At 43.9% G+C, this 15,616-nt stretch overlaps 2 protein-coding genes across 13 annotated transcripts in view; one reads left to right on the plus strand and one right to left on the minus strand.

Moving 5' to 3' along the window:
* The window catches only part of Efcab11 (EF-hand calcium binding domain 11), a 192,248-nt gene extending 181,973 nt beyond the window's left edge, over positions 1-10,275 (minus strand). For 3 of the 10 annotated variants that reach the window (XM_006516387.4, XM_006516386.4, XM_006516385.4), the window contains exons 1-4: positions 10,124-10,248; positions 9,115-9,351; positions 8,595-8,690; positions 4,190-4,235 (exon numbers count right to left, since the gene is read on the minus strand). In XM_006516387.4, coding sequence (XP_006516450.1) covers positions 4,190-4,235; positions 8,595-8,690; positions 9,115-9,189 — 217 coding nt within the window. In that variant the 5' untranslated portion in view covers positions 9,190-9,351; positions 10,124-10,248. Of the gene's footprint in view, positions 1-4,189; positions 4,236-8,594; positions 8,691-9,114; positions 9,352-10,123 lie in introns of those variants that run through there. The other 7 variants (XM_011244216.3, XM_006516383.4, XM_006516384.4 and 4 more) reach the window with 7 other exon arrangements.
* A 72-nt stretch (positions 10,276-10,347) lies between these two features.
* Tdp1 (tyrosyl-DNA phosphodiesterase 1) overlaps positions 10,348-15,616 on the plus strand; it is a 70,709-nt gene continuing 65,440 nt past the window's right edge. For 2 of the 3 annotated variants that reach the window (NM_028354.5, NM_001379072.1), the window contains exon 1: positions 10,351-10,385. Coding sequence is in view for 1 of the 3 variants with exons in the window: in XM_030246506.1 (XP_030102366.1) it covers positions 12,549-12,553 (5 nt within the window). In the remaining 2 variants the exon portion in view is untranslated. Of the gene's footprint in view, positions 10,386-12,310; positions 12,554-15,616 lie in introns of all 3 variants that reach the window. The other variant, XM_030246506.1, reaches the window with a different exon arrangement.

The raw sequence follows: 15,616 nt of genomic DNA on the forward strand, positions 1-15,616 counted from the left end.
CCACTGCTGCCGTGGCAGACTTACAACAGCTCGTCATATGTCGCCCACAGTCAAGAACAGAAAGAAGGGAATGCGTGCCCGCTCTGTGCTCAGCTTGCTTTCTCTCCTTACACAGTCCAGAGCCCAGCCCATAATGGTGCTGTCTATATCAGCGTGGGTCTTCCTATATCCAATAACCCAATTAAGAAAAACACCCCACAGGCATGCCCGCAAGTGCTACAGTCACCGAAACTCTCTTTCTTGGTTGTGTCAAGCTGACAACTAAAATGAACCACTGCTGTGAATAAGAAGGCGCCTCTGTGCCACCAGCAGTAGGAGATACCGTGGAGAGGTCAGTCTGAGAAGGAGACCTCTCCACCACTGCCTCAGCCAGTGCCAGGAAACACAAGAAGCACACTGAACAACTGCCCCAGCAGGCATCAGTATATCTGGCAGCCAGAAAGAGACACCTAGTTACAAAGGTCAATCCAACCAGCCAGGCCTTCCACACTCTTCAGGGCCCCAGTTACACAGAATTCCACATGGAAACAGCAGACATGATGGAATCGGTTGCTGGCCATGGGAGGTGCGGGGCACAGACTAAGGGAACATGAGTCTGCACAGCAGGAGGAACATAATGATGCAATCTGTGAGTGACTGGCATCAGCAGAGACGACCACAAAACCATTCGAGGGAGAAGCAGAAAGCATATCCATCCAAGCAGGAAGACACTGAGGTTACAGTATCTCCTACTGCCGTTCATTTCTCTTACTTTTAGTTTCATTGGTACTTTTCTACTATGCTTATTCAAGTTTCCCTTTCTGTTGCTTTGATTAAAAAAAAAAAAAAATGCCCCGACAGAAAGAACTTTAAGGGGAAAGAGCTTTATTCAGCTTATAAATCCAGGCCATGGTTTATGGCTAGGGGGAAAGGCAAGGCTAGAACTTGAAGCACCCAGCCACAGGCAGAGTCAAGAGCAGAAAAAGAACGAAGGCTGGTGTGTGTATTTAGCTCAGCTCACGCCCTCCCCTTACACAGGCCAGGATTCCCAAACTCAGGAATGGTGCCACATAGTGGGCCAGGTCTTCTCACATTAAATATAATCAATGCCGCTGCCCCACGCCCCCCATGACATGCCCATGTGCCAATCTGACTTAGACAATCCTTCATTGAGAATCTCTTCTTAGTTGGTTCTAGTATATCAAATTGATAATTACAACTATCATACTTATATGGTTTGGGCTTATAATTTGTCTGGATATAACTTCAATGGCTCATCAGATGGCTTTTCTGAATATCTGGGTTTTTTGGCTGTACCTATTCTATATTTCCCCTACTATTCATCATGCGTCTAACCCATGTATTAACCCTCTGCCACCTGTAACCCATTGTCTTAGTTAGGGTTTCACTCCTGTGAACGGATACCATGACCAAGGCAACTCCTATAAGGGCAACATTTAATTGGGGCTGTCTTACAAATTGAGAGATTCAGTCCATTATCATTAAGGCAGAAACATGGCAGCATCCAGGAAAGCATGGTATAGGAACTGAGATTTTTACATCTTCATGTGAAGGCTACTAGCAGAAGATTGGCTTCCAGGCATCTAGGTCAAGGGTCTTAAAGCCCACACCCACAGTGACACACCTACTCCAACAGGGCCACACCTTCTAGTAGTGCCACTCCTTGGGCTAAGCATATACAAATCATCATACCCATACATTAATACTTTCCATCTATTCATACTTATTTCATATACTATATTCACATTTATTCTCTCATTCCCCCTTCCAAATATCATTTTGCTACTTATTAATCCTTTAGCTTTAAAAAAGGTATTAAGTATTATTAACGATTAACTTATTTCCTGACCTGTTCCTCAGTGCTTCTGCTTCTAAACCAAGTTAACATAGAGTTCTGCCAAGTCATTATATCTGTTACTGCTTGCTTAAGTATATACAGTATATCTTATTATACACAGCCCTGTCTGAGATCCTTCATTCAGAAGTGACTTTTTTTTAAAAGTTTTGAACTTCCTATTTAATCACTCTTTCAAAAAAAAAAGCATTCTAGTCCTTCTAGTATCTCAATTACAAAGCAACAACTTCTCAATAAAGCTATAAAAGATATTTGATCAGTATAGGAAGAGAGTACAATAATCCAATCAAAATGATAAAGGAAAACTACCCATTAGGATTTGCTGGTTGATTTTACAAATTCATTTTGTCAATGTCCATTTGGAGAGACTGCTCTTACAATCAGTTTTGTGAGATGCTTTTCAAAATAATAGAGGGCCAGGATCAATAGAGTCCAGACGTGGGTAATTTGGATCTTTGTTTGGGGGAGGTTAGTTCCTTGGCTTTTCAGTTTTAATTTTAAAATCTTGTCTTGTTGTATTCATTGAGCATTGTTGAGTTCTAGTTTTGTGTTGATAGATATCCTGCTAAATATAGGACAAATATTCCTTTTCATTTGGTGGATTCTGACTCATCTGTGTCATCCTACTGAATAAGCGTCTCAGATGCCATTGAATGCGTCTTCCCAGGAATGACTATCCTGTCTTCTGTATAATGTGATTCTGAGAGTTTAAGGATGAGACAAATTTGAGTATCAAAAAATGACAGATTCAACATCTAAAAGCCTTGATATGCTAAAGACTATTTCTTAAAACTTTGCAGTGTAAGTATAAGTTCTGATCACTAACTCCACCCCCACCCCTTACCCCTTGTTTGCCAAAAGAACGTGGTGAATAGATGTCAGAAATCACATGTTTCAGGCTGGGTGCTGTGCCTCAGCTAGACTAGTATGCTTTTATAGTTTAAAGTTATTTTCACTCCTTCAATCTTAGAGAGAACCATAGGCATATCTGTAGTCAAAACCTGAACAATATCCTTAGGTGAACTATGGGTACTTTTGCATTCCTTGTTTATATGATTGGCAGGCTGTGGATTATAGTTGCACTATAATCTTAATGGCCCTCAACTTGATATCCCAGAAGACATTACTCTTGAGAACAAGAATAGGAGCCTGAACTTCAAATCAACTCCAGTAAACTTCAGAAGTGACTTTTTAAAGTTGACTATTACTGCAGTTATATACTGGACCTATCCATCAATTGTGGTAGCTTCTGAAGACAGTACTCTCCTCTTGGAACAGCACACAGGTCACGTCTGGTGCCCTGAACACCTAGTGGTTTTTAACTACTGAGCCCTACACCTCCAGTCCAATGGAGATATTTGGATAGGCTTGCAATAAATCTGTAGATTGTCTTTGCTGGTATACCCATATTTATAATGTTGATTCTGCCAATCCATGAGCAAGATGTCTCTACCTTTCGGCTTCATCTTCAACTTCTTCTCTGTTTTAAAATTTATAGTGGAGAAGTCTTTGTTTTGTTTTTGTTTGTTTGTTTGTTTGTTTTATATCATGAATGGGATTGCTTTCTTGATTTCTTTCTGAGTACGTTCAATATTTACATAGAGAAAGCTACTGATTCTTCTCCTTTGATTTTGTATTCCACTACCTTGCTGTTTGTCATTTTTAAGAGTTTTCTGATGGAGTCTTTAGGGCAGTGATTCCCAACCTTCCTAATGCATCAGCCTTTGAATACAGTTTCTTATGTGTGATGACGCCCAACCATAAAATTATTTTTGTTGCTACTTCATGAATGTAACTCTGCTACTATTATGAATCATAATGTAAATGTTTTTGGAGATAGAGGCTTGTCAAAGGTGTTGAAACCCACAGGTTGAAACCCACTGCTTTAGGGTCTCCACATCTACAGATTAGCATAATGTAAGTTGTTTCTTTCTTTCTTGTATCCCCTTCAGTTCCTTCTCTTGTGTTACTCCCCCACTGCTTAAATGGCCACACTAAATAAGAATAGAGAATGAGAATACACTCTTTGGGTATATTTCTACAAGACTGTGAATTAACATACCATAGAAATACCTTCATGTGATGGCTATTCTTGGTTGTCAACTTGAATACACCTGGAGTTAACAATAATCCAAAAAAAAAAAAAAAAATGGAGGGCACACCTGTGAGGGATTTCTGCTTAATTTGAAGTAAGAAGATCCGCTTCTAATCCAGATCTTGAAGTGGGAACACACACTTTTTAAAATAATGACATACCAACTACATGTTTTAATCACATTGTTCTTAATTTTAGCTTTTTGACCATCTACTAAAAAATATTAACTTTTGCATTACCAGAAGTGTTGGGATTTACTGAAGACATCACAGCATCCGCTTCTATCTAGAAAAGAGGAAAGATTAAGAGAACATGAAATTTTATCAGATGTTTCAAAGTACAAGTTCTGAATTCCTGGGCTAAGGGAAGAAACGTGCTTTATGTGAAGCCAACTTTATTGAACATAGTAGACAATAACTTTACTTAACATTATGATGGCCATTTTTCTTGTTCTTTAACATGTACAACAAATATAGATCTGTCATAATGGTCCCTAAATTTTCATTCCACTGACCAATAGCTTAAATATATGAAATCACTTTGGCCAACTTATGTAGATTATAACCTAAAATCTTTCTGCTTTATTAAAAAAAACAAGTAGTTGTTACAATAGCTTTATTTTCCAATTTTCCTGATGCTAAAGGTAACTCAAGCCCGGTGTGGAGGGTTCATTCCAGGTGTAATTCCAGCACTTGTGAGACTGAGGCAGGAAGAGAGACACTGAAGCCAGCATGAGCTACAAAGAAAGAGCCTACTCATAAAAGAAGGCAATATAATAAAACAGCAACACATGATCTGTGCAGAAACCTGATGTATACAGCTTGTTAAGTTTAGTAGATACCACTGTTAACAGTTTGGTCTCTTCTAGAGTATTGCTTGTTTTTGCCTAAACAACATAAAACATTGTGGTGAGAACACAGCACTTGTAAAGCTCTGAGACCTGCTTCCAGTAAATATTCACACAGACGCACTTCCCTCCCATTGGTGATAGGGGCTTTATTGTAAGCATTAAGGAAGCCAAGCCTTGACGGTAATTGACTTTTTTTTTCTGCTGCCAGTCCTGAATTTTCCATACTCTTGAGTCCCTGCTCCTCCCTGGCTTCCCTGTGTCCCTTTCCCAAGGATCCTAATCCATCTTTGTCACGAATTCCCCACCCATCTTTAAACCCAGGCTTCCCCAAAGCTCTTCCGATGGGCTGGTGCTGTTCACAGCCTGCAGAGGCTTCCCATGGAATGGCACCGAGTCTTCCCATTTGAGCTACCCCTTATAAACTGAGGCCTAAATCTCTTTCCAGTCCCACCCCCTCTCTACCCCAATGAGGTTCCTGTATTTAAGAGGTAGAACCTTAGAACTCCATATAGTATCTAACAATCAACTGTACAGGGAACACCAATTACCACCTCAAACTCAATTTGCCCCCCACCCCCACCCCCTGTCTCCACGGACTCCTCTGAACCCACTTCCATCTGGATTCTCTCCACTCTTTTACTGCCAGCACATCCAGAACACCAGGGCATAGCTCGTCTTACGGCTGCAAAGGGCTCCTAGATGATTCATAGAATGTTAACAGCTTCTTCAGAATAAATGACACCTACAATAGCTGCCCACCCATCTTGCTCCCCTCCTTCCTGTTTGTTAAATACTTTCTCTTTTTTGATGTCTATCAGTTTGCTCTACGCTACACAAAAATGAAATTGCTTCAAAGCAGAGACTGTACTTGTTCACCTTTACATCTCCAGCAGCTGGCAGATACTCCTTTTATTAAACTATTAAATACATTTCATTGTGCAAACATCAATGTATAAGTGAGTTATTATATGTCTTTTATGAAATGATATTGTGGTGTCATGGTTGCTCAAAGTAACAATTCATATTTAACTCTTCAAAACACATTCTGTGATAGGAATTTTTTATATGTCTCATCTAATTTGCTGACTTCCAATCAGTATTTTATATATTCAAAAACTGTATTAAAAATTGAAACTTGCCAGACGTAGTGGTGCACGCCTTTAATCCCAGCACTTGGGAGGCAGAGGCAGGTGGATTTCTGAGTTCAAGGCCAGCCTGGTCTACAAAGTGAGTTCCATGACAGCCAGGGCTATACAGAGAAACCCTGTCTCACCCCCCCCCCACCCCCCAAATTGAAACTCTAGCACTGAACCTAATCTAAAATTTAAAATACGAGAAGGCATACATTGGACATTTCCTCTCTGATAAAAACTCCTCTCAGGCAAATGCCTGGCAAGTGTATAGGTGATTTACTATGGTTGGGCTTAACTGTTTAGAGACCTATAACCAGTATATCATTAGCCTAAAAAATAAAATGTGAGGGCCAGTAAGATGTCTCAGCAGGTGATGCCTGGTAACCTGAGTTACCCCGAGACTCACATAGTCAAAGGAAAGAAAAGACTCCCATCAGTTGTCCTCTGATGGCCGCGAACTCCCCCATATATGCCCATACGCATAAATACGGTAAATCCTTACAAAGACTTTAAAAAAAACCCTGTAAACCCTCAACCCAATACGCAAAGTAAAAGCTGTCACATTTCAGCCAGCGTACGCACATTACCACTGTCCCTGTCATAAAATTCTCTACCTGGCCTAAAGTTAAAATAAGTAGACTCAAGGGGGATAAAAAGCAAAATGAGACAAGCTATCTTTCCAGGTTAAATACGATGCTTTAAAACATCCACAGCCTGCACAGGTCGCCTGCCTTGGGACTCCAGGTGAAATGATTGCAGGTTAGCAGAGCTGCCGCAATTTCAAAGCCAGTTCAGGCTAGCACTCTGATCTCATAGCTGGCCTCTCAGGAGCTAAAAATCTCCACCCACTCTGAATCCACCCCGAGCTGTCTGCAAACCGTATTGGGGGGCGGGAATATATTTATGGTGGAGTTGTGGTGCATTTAAGCACATCGAAGGGCACAGACATGGGGTATCACAGAGTCCCTGGATACCCCAACTCAGGAGGAGCAGGAGAGCCCTAACTGTGAGTTCTGGGGAGAGGAGTTTGGGGGAATTCCAAGCAGACTTGAGTGCTACTTCTGCTTGATGGTTGTGGTTTACTCTTTTGTATTTGGACAGTGCCTTGACTCTGATTAGTTCCAGTCCGGCAGCTTAACAAGAATGGATCTGTCTCTAAACTGCTTATAACAGGCAAGCAGAACAGCACAGAGACAGGGGTAAATAGGAAACTATCATACTAAAATAGAAGGTTCACTGGGGCTCAGCTGTGGTCTAATTACTGAGGAGGTGTGCAGCCTTTTCGGGAAACTAACAGCCAGAGTATTTCAAGTCCACCCTCCACAGGGTGTACTTGTGGAACTCAGGGAACGTGTGGAAGAAACAGGGTGGAAAGAGTAAGAATCAGAGGAAGTGGGGGTAGTGACACGCAGTGCTGGCTTCTGAGCACCATATGGTTTCTGCACCATTGAATTCACAACAGCTGTGATTACCTGTACAAGACTTGGCCTGTCAAAACCCTGCCAAGGAAGGCAGAGGGGCTATAAGGTGCCCACCTTCTGTAAACCACCCTAAGGAAGCTCACTGGGCCACAATCTGCCTGCCTGCCTGCCTGCCTGCCTGCCTGCCTGCCTGCCTGCCTGCCTGCCTGCCTGCCTGCCTGCCTATCTATCTATCTATCTATCTATCTACCTACCTACCTACCTACCTACCTCTCTAAAAAAAGAAAAAAAGAAAGATAATTAAAGTCAAATGTGTACATCCTTAGACTTAGCAATTATATTTCCAAGAATTTTGGTATCTTCATTTCTTTGTCATTGTTCTAAAATGTTGTCTCATTGTGTAGTCCAAATTGACCTTGAATTCCTGATCTATCAAATGCTCCCAAGTACAGCAATTACATATCCATGATTTATTCACACTCACATACACACCCAGAGGCACATGTGCGCATGTATTCCACAAAAGGCATGATCTATGGGTGTATGTAGATGTAACATGATGATCACTGAGACAATGCTTGCAGGTTAATCCAAACAACAACAAAGGGTAAACTGGCTAAAGAGAATATTGTACAACTGTATTTTAAGATGGTAATGTGGTTTGCTTTGGGTTTGTTGCTAAGTGGAAAATGGATGTTAAGATAAAACAGTGTGGAACTTCTGTAGAAGATTGTGCCTATACCTGTATGTAGAACAATACAGAAGAAACTGGTTAACCCCTGATAAGTGGGACCCCAGTCTAGCGTAAAGAGAAGGGATCTTGTGGACTGTATGAACATATTACTTTTACCAATTAAATAAAGCCACCCAGAAACTTTACTATACGTATCAGCTAGCCGGTGGATTCTTCCTCTTACAAGACCACCTTCCCCTCCCAGACTCCCACTCTCTACCACCCTATATTTCTTATAAATACTCGTGGAGATGTTTGTTGCCTCTACTGGCATAGATACCTAGTTTGCACCTGTTTGGGCCTTTAAAGGGGGGAGGGGTTTGCGGGGAATTAGGTGGTGGAGGCATTTTAGGCTTATAAATCAGAGATTTGCTCTACAGGTATCAGAAAGTATTCCTGGCCAGTTTTCTTAGGATTCATTTCTACAGCATTATCCGCCCCATCTAAAGAAGGGAGAAGAGGAAGGGAGAGAGAAGGAGACGAGGGGAAGAGAGGAAACGTTCTAACCTTGGAGGGTTTGTACCCAAACAGCATTACAATCGCAACCTTAAAGTCCTCTCGGCTTAGGTAGCCTTTGTTGTCTTCATCGCATGCTTTAAATACCTAAGGAATATTAAACATCTACAGTTAGTAAGCCAGAAACCAGAAACACAGACATCTTAAACTCAACCTGGTTGTGGAGCTTTCAAAATGCAGTTTCAGTACTCTAGTTTTAATTCTCAAGCAATATAACCGCCGAGTTAAAGATTTCCCTCTGTCCCCTCTCCCCAAAGTTTAAGGAACTTGACCAAGTTTAAGGGGCTGACAAATCCATTCCTCTAAACCGCTGGAATAAACTGTACTCGAAAGCTCAGTCCTGGGATTGGGAAGGTGATGGGACGGATAGGAGGTCGAGGTGATTATCCGTGGACAGTGTGGTGGGCGGGGAAGTGATCAGAGTCCTGCAGCAATGCCAGAACCAAGAGGGGTGACAGAAGTGGCCCTGGTCAGGCTTAAGTCTGAACTCGGGTCGCGCTCCCACACCTACTTTCACCCATTTCCTGCGTTCTGAGGCGCTGGCTTCGCCTGCTCGGGGCCTTGCGCCTGCCTCTGACAAGAACATCGCCACCGACACGGAGACCAAGCCAGGCGTCTCCTCCGCTGCAGCGAGAACACAGACCAGCCACTGCGGCCTCGCCCACCACCGCTGGGACTCAACTTCGCCGCGCAACTCCAACGTCTCCTCCCATTGGTCAGTCTCCGAGCCACTGGCGTTGATTTCGTACTGTCATTGGTTAAAGGCGCTGTTTAACGATGGGGCGGGGCCTCAAGGCCCGCTCCCAGACCTTGGCCCCGCCCCTACTCGATTTTTCTTGTCTTAAGGGAGGTCTGGTACCTCTGGGCTCTCTTAACTCGTTTTGATTGCTTTCAGGCTCTCTCCCAAATTTACAATAAACTCTTTTTGATTATTCTGACCCGTGTCATTGCTAGATTTGGCAGGAGACACACGAAGAATGTGAAAAAAAAAGCACACAAACACAAATAATGAGTGAACACCAAGATTCATTTTTAAACTGCAAGTCTTTGGACGGCCTTCGCAGAGCAGCTACTATGTTTATTTTCGCCCTCTTGGTAACCCTGGCACGTAACACTGTGTCTAGGACAATTAAACGGAATGTCCCGTTTTTTTGAATGTTTACACAGAATTGATTATTCAACCCCCCGGAAGGCGATGCCTGACGTGAGGCTGACTTAAGGAACAGCACAAGAATCCCATACCAGACATCTTTATAGAAGATGAGGAATACCCTCTACCCTTCTGGCAAATCAGTGAGATTGACAAGAACATGACCGTTTCAAAGGAGAAACCTTCAAAGGAGGTTCTGAGTCTGATGGGAGCTCATTTAACTTTTTATCTAGCAGTCGATTTTAAAGTCTGAAGCAGCTGTCTTTTTCTACCGCTCACCCATCTCCCAGAGCACGCCGCTGTCTTAGCCTTGAGAGCCTGAAGCTGCCTAAAAGCATCCCCAGAATGGAGTCGTTGTTTGCAAATTAACCTCGAGAGAGAAGCTACCACAGCTTTCTGTTTCTCTCTTCTTTCAACAGGAAACTAGCAGAGAGTGAGGCGTTCATTCGGCTCTTTTCTGGTCCTCTTGGTCTCAGGCAAATGAGGCTGTCTTTAGGACCCAGTGGGGGGCTTCCGGAAGGGGAAGCGGCTGGCTAGCTAGGCGGCGGCGCCGGCGAGTTTGAACTGCGCGCATGCGCGGGCGCGCCGCGGGGCGGAGTCTCGGCGGCGGCGGCGGCGGCCTGGCGGGTCAGGTAGGTGTCTGCCGCTGCGGGCGCCGGCTCGGGGCGGGCTCTGGCGGCAGCGGCGGCGGTAACTCTGCGCCCGCCCTCCTCATGGCGGCGCGATGGCCGCTGCCATCAGATGTGGTAGTGGAAGGCCAGCAGGGCTCGGTGAGGACCGCGAGGAGAGCGGCGAGGCCGGGGTCCTTGGGCAGGGTTCCTCCGCTCTGAGTCCCGGGAGCCCCGGACCCTGCGCTCCTAACCCTTGGGACGCGCTGCAGAGCCGCTGGCCTTCGCTCCCTCCGTGGACCACGCTCCACACCAGGGACACCGCCGTGATATTGGGCTGTCTTGAGGTTGAAATGAGTCTGTACGCTTGGAATTGTGTCTGGGCAGAGCTGAGCGCTCGGGGAACGTTGGCAGCTTTACGATTTGCTTACTGTACCCCCAAATTACTGCTCCTTGACCATCGTCAGCACCCCACAGCCCAGCTCCTGCAGAAGCGTCCTTATCGCCACGTGTGCACAAAGTTGTGTTACATATGATCATTTTAAAAGACTAGACGGGCCAAGGCACTCTCACTGGGAGTCCCATTGTCTTTAGAATAAAATTCGGCTTTTAACTTGCCTTACTGTCCCCACCCCTTCTTTCTGGACCATTCCTGTGTTACAGTTAGAACCTAGCTACCTCCTCCTGGCCTTCAGCAGGTTGGATTCCATCTGTCTGGAATGTTTCTCGACTGCCTTTTAGCCCGCGGATTCCTTTCCCTCCCAGGTCTCATGCTATGCCACAAATGATTCCAAAGAAAAGTTATCCCTGTAAAATGTAGTGAGCATCTGTAGTCATCTTGACTTTTAGGCTTTTTATGTGTTAATGTGTGCCTTTCACCCTGAAATTAAACCTGTCTAGGATAGAAGCTTTATATTATTAACTCTTTATCCCCGACCTCAATTCTGCTTACTTCCCGGCTCAGAGGAAGGACCACCTTGGAAGAATCTGGTGCCTCTGTCTTAAATGTCTGAGGAGTAGTGTCTATATAGAAGAAATACTGAGTCTGCTCAGCCAACCGGGGAATAGTGGAAGCAAGGTTCTAAGCGGAGTGCCTTTTTTTTTTTCATCAGCTGTTGTGTGTGTGTGTGTTTGTACACACACCTATACAGGCAGTTTCCGACTGTCTTCCTCAGTTGCGCTCTGCCCTGTTCTAGTGAGTCAGAATCTCACAGAACCTGAAGATGGCGGCAGTTTTCTTTCTGGGTGACTGGCCAGTGAACTCTCAGACCTCCTTGACTATCACAATGTTGGGGTCATAGGCACAGGTATTATGCTGGGCTTTGGAACTCATGGCAAACCCTCTTATCCACGGCTCAAAGCTCTAGCCCTCCATGCATATTTTTAAAAGCCCTTAAGGAAATTTCTGATGACATTCTGAGTTTGCTGTCTGGTGAAAGGATTCCATAAGATTTTTTCCCCCATCTTGGTACAGTATCCAACACTGCCAAATTCCATTGCCTCGCCTGCCTTAGTTTTTATTTATTCTCTTTACACATATGCTGTTATTTTCTTCATATTTATTTGAATCTACTCCTATGTAAATACTTTTACAAAGTAGACTTTATTTTGCTGTGATAGCTGTAATGGAGCCATAAGCTACATTCTACTGACAGGAAAACAAGTGTTACAGGTGCCTGTGGAGGAGTCCGGGACCCACTGGGAGTTCAGAAGCAAAATGTAAAGCATTTTTTACAACTTAGCTTTCTCCTTGATTTAAGTAGAAATTGGAATTGGAGGGGGGTGCTGTTATGTGCCCAGTCGGTGGCAGGCCCCAGTTGCTTCCACTGTGGGAATCACTGCTGCTTTGATTCCAGGCTGGGACTTCGGTGGGTAGAGGGGTACACCTGTATTCTCCTTCTTTCGATGTCCCTTACTACTATTGTGACTTTGCACTTCTGCTATGCTAGGCACTGCCTGGTGAGATAGAAAATAAACTGTGGAAAGGAAGCCGTGGGGAATGTTATCAGGCTGGTCTTTGGTTCCAAAAGCTCCCTGGCCTGCTGGGAACCTGGTCCTGTTGGAGGGAGCAGTGCAATCGGATGCTGACCAGATCCACTCTTCCACATTAGAAGCCATTTCCTACACGATCTTGACATTTACATCGCAGCAGCTCCTCTCCAGCAGGAGAAGGACCTTGTTTGCATAATGAGGTTGGTAACCTGGTGGGCAGAATGACAAGGTACAAGTTCATTAGCTATTTCCTTCCATGGTAAACAGCCCTCCAGCATAGTTTTGAATGTCAGCCATCTCCAGACTTAAAGTTCGCGTAAAGCCTGGACCAAACAGGGGGCTTTGCTTTCTGAGAAATGTCTTTTTCAAAACTTCATTTCTGTTTATTTTACCAGCTCATTGTACATTATTGGTAGGGATGCCCCCACCCTGCCCCACCCCCCACCCCCCAATGTGGTTTTAGGAAATGCAGGTAACACTAAAAATTGTCTGAGGAGTTTAGAGTTACCCGAGAGGTTGCTCAGGCTTTTCGGGGTTCCGAGATGCTGACTTACTGATACAGGCCACGGTCCTTGTATTCACCTGGGACGAGATGGTGAGCATCTCTCTGGATTCTGCAGACTGTGCTCCTGGCAGCAGCCAGCCTCTGGATGATAAAGATCAGCATGGTGTCTGCGCAAGGATGACACACGAGTTTGTGAAGAATTTCTTATGTTGGGAAGGGAGAAAACCAATTTGGTGGAGCACACCTAATATCTCAGCACCGTAGACAGGGGAGCTGGAAGAGTGTATGGTACCCAGCAAATCTGGACCACAGAGCAGGATTCTGACTGGAAAAAAAACAGGAATCTACAAACAGCTTCTTTCTCAGACCAGAAACAGAATTCTCACCCCAACATCTGAGATCTGCTCTTTGCTTTAGGATGGAGAATAAATGTAGAAAGTCCCAGTATTTAATTTTTTTGTTGTTGTTGTTAGTTGGTTGTGGTCTTTTTTTTTTTTGTTTGTTTGGTTTGGTTTTTAATTTTTTGTGTGTTTGTATATGTGTTTATGTTTCTGTGGGTGGTACATACGTACAGGCCAGAAGACCTCCTGAAGTGTCATTACCCAATCTGCCCTTTTTTGTTTGGGGTTTTAAAATTTTAATAAAAAAAATTAAATTAGCATACAAAGTGTTATTTACGAACAAAGCGTGTGTTTTAGTAAATCCCCATACACACACACCTCGCATCCTTGTCTCCTGTTTTCAGGTGACATGTGTCTTTTGCCCTCTCCCCATGTTAACTCACCACCACTCCTTACCCTGTCTTTATCTCCTCTCTAGTTTTTTAGGCGTTCTGTACTTTTGCATCTGTTTTTACACAGACATACAAGGAAAAGAAGACCTACATTTAATATGAGAGACAACATATGGCTTTTGACTTTTCTGAGTGTGAGTCACCTCATTTAATGTTACATTTACCAGACCTATCCACTTCCTAAAATCTTCCTTATTTCATTTTTCTCTGCAGCTGAGTAAAATTCCATTGTGTCCATATGACCCACCTTCATGATCCATTCTCCTACTGACAGATGTCTAGGCTGGGTTCATTCCTTGCTGTGGTCAGTACAGCAGCGGATATATATGCTTTGTGTGTGTGGTTTGGGTTTGTCTGGAGGTGGTTTGTTTGCTTGCTTGCTTGCTTTTTGTTTTGGCTGGTTGGTTTCACTGGCTTAGAAGTCACCAGGGAGACTAAACTGGTTGGCTACTGAACCTTAGGGATCCGCCCATCCCTTGCAATCTAGTCTCTGCCTCCATAACACTGAGACAGTGGCTCAAGAGAGAGTCGTTACAGCTCTACAGAGACCTGAATTCGGTTCCCAGCATCCATGTCCAGATAACATTCTTGCGCGCGCTCGACTGGCCAGGAAGAAGGACGCTGCAGCAGGATCCTTCTGCACACGTTTATTGGGAGAGCTTGATTGTAGAGGCGAAAAGACCCCGAGCCCAGAACTGGTGCTGCTTTTATAGGCCTAGGAGAGGCGTGTCTCACACCCGAATTGGTTATGCACTAAGCCTCATTTGCATGTTCCTCATCTGATTGGCTACTCTCTCTCTCTCTGTACCTCACAGAACCTCATTATCATACCTCATTTGCATGTCTCACATCTGATTGGTTATACTCTCAGTACCTTACAGAACCTCATTATCATGCCTGGGCCAGGCAGTGTCTTTGCAAAAAACTTTACTGCATATGTACACATTGGTTGTTTGTCCAAACTTATGCGTGGTGGCCAGCAGTAGTCAGTGCCGCTCTGCAACGGCACATGTGGCTTCCCACATAACATAAAACCACCAACAACTCTAACTCTATGGGATCCAAGGCTCTCTTTTGGCCGCCTGGTACATCGTAGACACAGGCATTCACATAATTTTCAAAAATTTTATTGACTTAGTTTTGAAACAGAGTCTCACTAGGTAGCTCATGATAGCCGCAGATTTACTATATTATCCAAGCTAGCACAAACTCAAAATCCTTTTGCCTCAGCCTTGAAATCAGGGGTGAGCCACCATACCCAGCCTTAGGACTCTTAATTGAAGATTCTGTTAGTAAGTTCCTTACTATGTTGATTTAAAATTTAAGGAAGCTAGAATTATCATCCAGAGTTCTTCTTTACTTGGTTCTTTTTAATTCATAAGATTAAGTAGTCCCTTCAGAGCAAATTAGGTCTACTTAAATAGGTCTATCCACCGACCTCTAGAGTCTAGAATAGTGGGTGTGCATTAAGATAAAAAGATACAAGCAAGTTAAAACAGAACAAATAAAAAATAACCTGCATCTGAGCTCCTTTAAGGGCGTGTGTCGCAAACTGCTCTATCTGCAGTCTGCTTGTCACAGCTTGGGTAGCTGGTTAGAGACTGTTTAGGAAAAACACCTAAGCTAAGTTCTCACAGCCTCTAGAAGTGAGTTGGACATCGTAGAAACTGACACAAAACTTTAGAAAACAGATGCAAGGGTTCAAACTGCATATAGCGCCGGTGGTCATCCTTCACTGCAGGAGCAGGCGACCCCTCTGCAGCCCCCACACTTTGGCTGTTGAAGTTAAGTGTACCAATGAGCTGTGAAGGATGTGAGGATATGTCCTATGCGCTCTGTGAAAGAGCTCCTTGGAATATGTAATTTACAGAAGAGACCTTGTGTGAATCAACTGGAATTAACTGAAGAAATTGGTTTAAGAGAGAAATTGTGAAAAGTGATCAATACCTTAAAAACAATTTTTTT

Source organism: Mus musculus, chromosome 12 (genome assembly GCF_000001635.26).
Source record: "Mus musculus strain C57BL/6J chromosome 12, GRCm38.p6 C57BL/6J".
Classification (NCBI taxonomy): Eukaryota; Metazoa; Chordata; class Mammalia; order Rodentia; family Muridae; genus Mus; species Mus musculus.